General features: G+C 62.2%; 1 protein-coding gene across 3 annotated transcripts; it reads right to left on the bottom strand.

Annotated features, from left to right (window-relative positions):
• Positions 1 to 824: 824 nt before the first annotated feature.
• KREMEN2 (kringle containing transmembrane protein 2) lies at positions 825 to 5,205 on the bottom strand. 3 transcript variants are annotated; one of them, XM_053921411.2, is made up of 10 exons: positions 5,105 to 5,205; positions 4,323 to 4,501; positions 3,909 to 4,083; positions 3,154 to 3,245; positions 2,929 to 3,053; positions 2,574 to 2,763; positions 1,991 to 2,323; positions 1,799 to 1,924; positions 1,638 to 1,716; positions 825 to 1,413 (listed from the first exon to the last, which is right to left on the bottom strand). In XM_053921411.2, exons 1-10 carry the CDS (start codon positions 5,158 to 5,160, stop codon positions 1,203 to 1,205), a joined length of 1,566 nt encoding a protein of 521 aa, XP_053777386.1. In that variant the 5' UTR covers positions 5,161 to 5,205; the 3' UTR covers positions 825 to 1,202. The 3 variants fall into 3 exon arrangements, with proteins under 3 accessions (XP_053777386.1, XP_053777401.1, XP_045045586.2); XM_053921426.2 differs by having other exon boundaries at positions 2,574 to 2,727; XM_045189651.3 differs by having other exon boundaries at positions 1,799 to 2,323.
• Between the last annotated feature and the right edge of the window lie 3,249 nt (positions 5,206 to 8,454).

Here is an 8,454-nt window from a genome sequence, read left to right as displayed (position 1 = left end):
AGGCCCCGCCCCGAGGCCACCCAGGCCTTCACCCTTTTAGCGTGGTATCTGCGGTGCCAGTCTCATTTGCATGGAGTGGCTGTTCACTTGAGACCCGACATTTTGGGTCCCAGTGGCTTTGCCAGAGTGACCCTGGCACCTCGCGTCCCCCCGCAGTGCATGCCCCGGCGTCATGCACGACCCCCTGGGTCAACACACCCTTGGGCACCCACCCTCCCCTGCACAACCTCACCACCCAGCACCACCCCGCAGCCCGGGCTCTGTCCAAGGTGCTGCCAGCCCGGGACGTCTTCGGACAGGTCAGGTCCAGTGCTGGCGCGCCCCCACTCCAAGGATGATCTCTCCACAGGCCAAACTCTGCCGGAGTGCAGCAAAGCGCTCTGAGATGTCCAGGCTCCTAAGGGTGTGCCTGAACGGCCGGAGCCCTCGGGTCAGGCTTCTTCGAGCTTGAGCTCGACCAAACTCCTTCCCTGTTATCTCCCACAAAGTGCACCTTCAGCTCCGCCCAGGACAGTCAGGAAATGGAGGGGAAGAGAGAGGGCAAATAGCCAAGGGAGAAAGGTCAGTCCCTGCCTAGGTTCATACTAAGGCGGGCCCAGGAAGGCGTCCCTTTTACCGCTTAACCTGGTCTTTTTCTCCCCTTCCCCCAGATCCCGCCCCCCCCCCCCCAATTCTTCCGCCTGGGCGATTCCTCAGTCCTCTGCATTTCAGGCGGCTCCAAAAACTGCATGTAACACCCTTAATGTGCATGGACACAGCCAAACCCTTGGCTCCAATGTTCTCAACATAACTTCCCACCACTTAAGAATTTGAAGAGCCCTATACCAAAATAGGTCCTTTATTTAAAGTCCAACTGGTCTTTTGACCACTTTTCTTGACCTCTCATATTTGACTTAGGGCAGGAGTCCAAGACCACCCAAAGAGGGGCTCAAAGACCCCTGAAATCAGAGGTCTCCATATCGTAATCTATGAGGAGGGGATTTGATTCCTCTTGCCATTTGGCCTCAACCATCTGGGCACCTAAAGTAAGGTCAAGTTCCCAATAATTGTACCAGATGCTTCCTGTTAGGTGTCTGGCCTCTGAGAGATGACCAGAGGCAGAGCCGCCCTTTGAAAAGTGGGAGGCCAAGGCAGAGTGCAGCACAGCGTCTCAGGTGTCCACCCCACTGTTGGAGGATCCAGTGGACCCTGGGGATCTTGAGTCAGAGAGCAGAGATGAGCGAACGCAGGGAACTCTGGCTGGATGTGCTCAGTGGGCGGTAACTCGAGGCTAGACCCTCCGCCTGGGAGTCCCCGGGGGGGCGGGGCAATGCCACCCCTCCAGGACGGTGGTACCACACAGCCCAGCTTCTCCCAGAGCTCTGGGAAAGCCTCAGCGCTGGGGGTCCTTTTCCTGGAGCCAGCAGACAACTCCTGGAGAGGGAGCAGACATCAGCCGAACACCCAACCAGTCTCCCCCCAGCATCCTGCTTCACCTGCTATCCCGGGCATGATTCCCTGTGTGGATCCAAGGCTGTGTCCCTCAAGAACTTAGGAGTTCCAGCTCCATTCCCCTCCTGGGCCCCAGCTTCCCACAATCTCCCCCACCCCACACACACTCCTGGGCACCGAGGCATCAGGCACCCCAGGGCGCGCACCGTTGGCGCAGGAGCGACAGCAGCAGCAACAGCAGCAGCAGCAACACCGAGACGGCCATCACTGTCGAGAAGACTCGGGCTGTGGGCACATGGCTGCGATGAGGACAGGGCTTCAGAGGTCTGCTCCCCAAACTCCCTCCCACCTCAAGCGCCCGCCTCACCCCCCATCGTGGCCTCCGGAACCCCAGGCCGGGGGCTGCAGCTCACATTGGTCCCGTCGGGGAGCGCTGCAAGGGTCTGGGCCGAGCCCTTGGGAAGCAACGGGTTCTCCGCTGGGTCCTGCACACCTGTGGAGAGGCGTGTGAGGCAGAGGGCGGGGAAACGCGCACAGCGGTGATGGGTCGGGGCCTCACCTCGGTAGGTGAGCGCGAAGCCCTGCGCGTGGCCACGCGCGTCACTGCGGAAGGTGAGCAGCAGCGCTGCGGTGCGGAGGCGCAGAGTCCCGGGTGGCGGCGGGCGGGCACCGTGGAAGGTGCGGAGCAGGCTGCCCGAGGCCGCGTCGCGTAGCTCCAGCCGGTCGCGCGGGTCAGCTAACTCGAAGAGGCGGAAAGTGAGCTCCAGCGCGGCGCCCGGCGGACCAAGTGCCCAGCTGCAGTTCTGGTCTGGCCCGTACTCGTCCGGGAAGTCCGGGGAGTAGATGACGCCCTGAGGTGCGGTCCAGTTCCCCTGGCAGGAGCCCACCGACACTGTGGGCGGGGTCGGCCGTCAGAGCCCGGAGACCTGCGGGCTTCACCCAGAAGCCCCTCCCTTTCCAGCTAGGCGGGCACCCAGGCTGACCAACAGCTTCCTCCAGCCCCCTCCTCAAGTCCTGCTCTCCGCGCCAGGCCTCTCCCTTGGCTCCCAGGTTCAGCCTCGTCCCCTCCGCGGACCTGGCCCTCCACTCAGTCCCCTTCGCAGGCCCCTCACCCAGGTCTCTCATTCCCGCCCTCTCCTCACCTTCGTAGACGCCCAGGCGCCCATCGCCGCCGCACAGCTGGCCCGGGTGGCCGAAGCAGATTTGGTCACAGTCGGTGGCCGGGGCCGGGCGTCCCCCGGCCAGGTCGCTCTCAGAGCCGCAGAAGCAGGCGTAGCCAGCTTCCACGCCCGCCAGCTGGGAGCACAGACTGTGTGACGCCAAGGGCAGGGTCTGGGGCAAGGGAGGGGGCGTGGGAGCCAGGGGTAGGGCTCAGAGTGGGAATCGGGCCGGAGGTTCAGAAATCAGTGCCAAAGTTTGGCGTCAGAGTTGGGAGTTGTTTTCGGTCCTGATTTTGGTCAAGGTCAGGGGTCACTGGTCTGGGCCTGTGGGCAGTACCTGGTAGCCCTTCATGCGGCAGAAGCGAAGGCACACCTGGACCGTGAGTTTCGTGGAGGTGCCGCTGGGGCCGCTGAGGGCGGGGGGTGCCCCTGAGTCCACGAAGCAGCCCAGGTACCCGGGCACTGAGGGGGCAGGGGAGTCAGGGTCTGTCCAGTGTCCCCGAAAGTGAACTCCACTCAGGCAGCCCAGCGCTCCCACCCTTGTCCGGCCGGGCCCACTCACTGTGACACGTGGGAATGTCGCAGTAGCGCCAATAGATGCCCTCCTCCGTCTCGGCCACGTAGCACCAGGGCTGCACATCACCGTCCGGGTTCCTGCGGGTGGGGAGAGGTTGTCCAGACGCCGCTACCTGCAAACCCCAGGCACCGCCCCGGGGCCTATCCGCAAAACGGCCACCTTGAGTGGTACAGCAGCTCTCTGTTCTGCGTGTCCACTTCCGAGTGGACAATGGGAAGTCATTAAAGGTCCCCGAGGGCTGATTTTAGGTTTCAGCAGAGGACTTTGAGTATTCTCTGTAGTGTTCCCGCGGAACCCTGCTTTAAAGCAGAGAAGCTCCCTCCCGCTCACTCGGTCCCCGCAGCTCCACACGGCAGTGTGTCTCGAAACTTCCAGCCCCTCTGTCACCGCTAGTGGATGCCCCCCTCAAAGAAGTTGTAGGGCAGGAACCAGGCCCCTCACTCCGGAGATCGCCCTCGGGCCCCGCCCGCAAGGGCACCTTTGAATGGCCGGGTCTGACCTGCGCTGGTGCAGAAGTTGGGCACCTGAGGCTGGGCCGGAGTCGGAAACAGTTCCGCGCGCCCGTGCCCCCCCCCCCCCCCCCCCCCCCCCCCCCCCCCGCGCAGGCTAAGGCCTGCCCCCAGGCCTTCTGCTCCACCAGCCCCTGGACCCCGCCTCCCGCTCGCGCCTGCAGTGGGGCGCCCGGCCCCGCCTCCCGTAAGGCCCCGCCCCAAAGGCCCCGGCCCGGCCCCGCCCCTCACCGGCAGAAGTTGTGTGCTCCCAGCCCCCAGCGACCCTGGGGGTCTCTGGCGCTGCTGTAGCTGTGCTGCTGCGTTTGGTCCCAGAAGAGGCAAGGGCGGCCCGCCCCGCGCGGGCCCGTGCGGTTCTGGTGGCCACGGTAGTCGGCGCCGTTCACCTGGAAGCACTCGGATAGGCCTGCACGGCAGCCGCAGGGCCTTGGGAGGTTCGGAGCCTCCCACTACATCCTCACCCCCCACCTCACCTACTCCTGCCGGCCCCGCAGCTGGCGCCCCTGGTGCCCGCGGGGCCCTGGGGGCCGCTTGGTTGCTCCCACCACCTGCCCTGCCCGGCCCCCAGGCTCGGGACCCGGTTCCTAGGCGCGAAGGCAGAGGAGGGAATAGTGACCAAGGTCCAGTAGCTGAGCCAACACTCACCTGGGCTATGCAGGCTCCCCGCGGAGGCCCCCCGTGGCAGCAGCGTCGGGAGGAAGAGGAGGAGAAGGAGGAGACTCTGAGGGACTCGTGTCCCCATCGCCCCTAAACTAGGAGAGGTTGCCCTGGCCCGCGCACGACTTGTTCCACCCCCGGGGTCTGTCCAGGGTCTTCCAGGAGACCTGGGGGCGGCGGGGGGGGGGGGGTCGTTGTCCTTTGACTGTGAACCCTCGTCCCAATCGGGGCAGCACTCTCTGTCAGGGGCGGGGCAGTATCTCCCGCGGGTATTTGCCTGCCAGGGTTTCTGCCCCTGAAGGCGTCTCTCTGCCCCGTCCTTACTGGGGGTCTCCCCGGGGATCCCTGGCCGGGGGCTTCCCCATCTCTGCTTCTCGGTGCTCGGGGTCTTGCCTCGGCCTCCACACCTGCCCCCTCCCGCTGAGCCTCACTCTAAGAGTTTCCCTACTGCAGGTTTCTAATGAGCTGGCTCCTGCCCCCCTCGCGTCCTTCTGCGTGTCCCTCCCCCTCGAGTCCCTCCCTCTTGAGTCCCTACCTCCCCACCTCCCACCCCTGAGGCCGGGAAGCCCCGCCCGAGACTGGAGCGAAGGCAGCAGGTCCAGACGCTTTTCCTGCTCGCCCCGGGACCCTTGGCGTCCCGGCGCGGGCCTCTCCGCCCCCTCCCCTTCTCAGGGTCGGTGCAGGTTCTCGTAGGATGTGTGGAGGAAGACCAGAATGGGGGAGATACAGAGCCCTCTCCCGAGGCCACACGCCCCCCGGACACTACTCACCAGCACTCCTGAATGAAGTGCACCTGGCACGCACTTCCACTCAGCCGCCCATTCATTGTCAGACGCTCACACGCACACTCTCCCGCGGATCCTCATTCCCCTCGCTCCACAGGTCCGGATGCCTCTGGCCTGACAGAGGAAGTGCCACTCCCTGCCCCCGCACCCTCGAGACAGGCGGGAATGGTGCCCGCTCAGTCCGGGACAGGCAGGGGCAGCTGGTGTCTGGGGATGAAGGCAGCTGCGCCCCTGGTCCCAGCCTGTCCCTCCCTCTCCTCCCCCTTCTCTCCCTAAGACCCCTAGTCCAGGCTCCCCGGAGCCATCGCAGCGCGATGGAATTCCCCCAGCGGTACCCCCCTTTCCCCGGTGTTGAAGGGGGAGGTTAACAGGCCTAGGCAGGCGTGGGGGGAAATTCCCCGCCCCCTCCCCCTGGGCCCGACTCCACTGAGTTCTCTGATCTCCCAGCGCCGCCCGCCGGCTGCCCCCAGGGCTTGGGGGGAGGCCAGCGCAGGTGCGTTGGAGGGTGAGGGAGGGGACCCGGGGAGGAGATGGGTGGTGGCCGGAGGCCCAAATCGGACCAGTTTCGCCCAGATCCCTTGCCCCTCGGTCCAGCCTCACCCCTTACCAGGCCCAAATCAGGCTGTCCAGCCTGGGAAGACCTGTCCCCAACAAGTCAGCACCGAACAGTCACGGCCCCCCGAGCCCCCCCCCGCCCCCCCCCCCCCCGCCTCACCCAAGATGGGGGCGCAGGGAGGATTCTAGAAAGGCCAAGGTGCCTCTGGCAGTGATGAGCCCAGAGGAGGCCTCACAGTTAGTAATTCACACACCGGCTCTTGGATGGGCGGACTGGGGTGGCACACGGGGGAGCACTGGAAGGAGGGCTTGCTGAGTCTCAAGGCTGGCGCTGGAGCCGCCTCCGCCTCCGGGGGAACTCAGCAGTGGCCAGGCTGGCCCAAAGCTCCCCTCCCAGTTTCCTGGCCCCGTGGAGCATCTGACTGGGAGTGCAACTGGTGACTGGGTAGCCACTCATGGACTGGGTCCCCTTCTCCCTTCTGCCTGTGAACACCATCGCTGCAGAGGTTCCATGGGATCACAGAGAGCATCCTAGGGCCACAGGCCTGGGCCAGGATCTGGATGATGGGGGTGTACGGGGAACCTCGCAGTCCTCAGTCACAGCCTGCCAAGGAAAGGGCGAGGTGGGGACAACCAGGACCCCACATGCACAATGGGGGTTGTGGGGACAATAGAGGAGGAACTGGTCACTTCCATGGAGGGAGTCTGGACCAAAAAGGACTGTCCATTGGGTCCACAGCACTTGCATTCCCCACTCCCCACTGCCTTAGTCTCCTGAAAAGGCGGTGTTGGTTGAAAGGGAGGGGTGCTCAGGTCCAGGACTCAGGCACTGGGAGGAAGGGCAGTGTCCTCACTGCAAGCACCAGTCCTAGGTGGCACGTGGAACCTCCAACTAAGGAAGCCAGGGCCCTGCCTCCTGCTGAGGGGACCCACAGACTGGGGAATTAAAGAACAATTTATTGTTCGCAGTCAGGGATGGCTCCTTCTGGAAGCTGTGAGGGAGAATCAGTTCCATGGCTCTGGGCTGCCTTTGGTGTTTGTTGGCCAGCATCGCCATTCCTTGGCTTGCAGAAGTGTCAATCACACGGATCTCTGCCTCCATCTTCTTCCTGTGTGCGTGTCTGTGTCCAAATTTCCCCTTTTTATAAGGATGCCACTCATATTGGATTATTGCCTCTCTTCTCCAGGATGACCTCATCTTAACTAATTACATTTGTTACAGCTTATTGGATAAGTTGTATGGTATGTGGACTATATCTCAAAGCTTTTACTACAGAAAAAATGGAACTGGGTAGGGTGGCACTGGTGGACACTGACAACTGATGGGACATGTAGGGATCGGCAGGACAGTGTTGAGGATGGCTCTGAGTTCTACTTGTGTGGTGGGGCCACCAGACAAGGACAGCAGGTATACATTCCTCTTTGCTGCCCTCTTCTGGTGCTCACCGGACACCCAGGGCCAGGGCCCTGGAGGCAGCTGGATACACAGGTTTGGTTGCAGAAGGGACGGCTACGTTGGTGCTGCACTCTGACAAACATGAACTCTGAAAGTGGCTGGGCAGAAAAGGGCTGAGGTCCAGTTTCCAGGGCACCAACCGCCAGGCTTATATAGCTCAGGGGTTAGGAGCGGGGAAAGGATCTCCCAAGGAAGACTGGGAGGGAATGCAGGAAGGGGTTGGTGAACCAAAAGAAGGGATCAAGGCGGGGGTGGTCAATGCCAGAGCCTGAGCTCTGAGAAGCATCTGCTGACTTCAGTGAAAAGGAGGTCCTTAGTTCCACTCTGCAGAAGCTTTCCCAACACAGGACATGGTGACAGGAAGCTGGGCTGGGGCCGGAAGGGGGGGTGGGGCCATGACTAGCTTTTCTATGATGCTTACTTTACCACCTTGGGTACAGGGACTGGGGGCCAAGGCTCTTAGGCCTGGCCACTGTTCCCCATTTTTAAAATTTGAGTTCTTTGTTGATACTTTTCCTAATCCTTGTGGACTTTTTAAATTGCACAATTGAGACATTGTTGTGCGCTGTCATGCAAAGGAGCACAGAGATACCATCCACACCCCAGGGTGCAGACATAAGGAACGGATTTATTGGAGGAACTAGCAGCAGAGTGGGAGCAGGGAAGGAAAGCACAGCCCCTCTGAGATGTCACTGTCTGCACAGGGGCCAGCTTCTGAGAGAGGGGTCTGCCCCGTCACTTTGTGGTAGTGATAGAGCAGGGGACATCTCTGTGGCTCTGGAACCATGGAGGAAGTGGACTTAGGAGGATGACCCTTCTGAAGTTCAGCGGCTGAGGGGCTACAGGGCCACCCAAGGTGATGGCAGTGTCCAAATTTATGTCCACCTGGGTGTCCTGAGTCTGAGCAACACAGACCATCCATCTGTCCTCTAAGGGAAAAGCAGGTTTGGAGAAGAGGAAGGGCACTGGCTCTGTGTCCTCTTTCAATTCTTTTCATGCTGCACGCCAACTTCTGGGTGTCTAGAGCCCAGCCAAGGAGACAGCTGTGGGACTTTGGACTAGGGAAGTTACTGGCCTAAAGGCCCCACTGGGGAGGCTGCAGAATGGGCAGAGAGTGCAGGCGCCACAGGTGGTGAGGGCTGTGGCTCAGCGCTTCTCACCAGGCACCTCAGGCCTGTGTCAGGTTCCCCATCCTCAGGGAACTAAGCCAAAGTGCACCTTTCCCACCGTGTGCTACTGAGACACCTGGAGTGCGGGCTCCGTGAGGGCCAGCTGCTGTTGCAAAGGGGATGTGAACACACACAGCAGCTCTGCATAGTGAGGT

The sequence above is a fragment of the Desmodus rotundus genome, chromosome 1 (genome assembly GCF_022682495.2).
Source record: "Desmodus rotundus isolate HL8 chromosome 1, HLdesRot8A.1, whole genome shotgun sequence".
Lineage (NCBI taxonomy): Eukaryota > Metazoa > Chordata > Mammalia > Chiroptera > Phyllostomidae > Desmodus > Desmodus rotundus.
Note: the sequence above shows the minus strand (reverse complement) of the source record. Positions and strands in the feature narration are given on the sequence as shown.

What these genes read in the sequence shown, in the direction of transcription:
- KREMEN2 (XM_045189651.3), bottom strand. Translation starts at nt 5,160, where the DNA reads ATGAATGGGCGGCTGAGTGGAAGTGCGTGCCAGGTGCACTTCATTCAG. An exon ending in TCCGGAGGCCACGATGGGGG is followed by an intron (nt 1,717 to 1,798) that starts GTGAGGCGGGCG and finishes ATGTGCCCACAG; the next exon opens with CCCGAGTCTTCTCGACAGTG. An exon ending in CTGTCGCTCCTGCGCCAACG is followed by an intron (nt 1,414 to 1,637) that starts GTGCGCGCCCTG and finishes CTCCCTCTCCAG; the next exon opens with GAGTTGTCTGCTGGCTCCAG.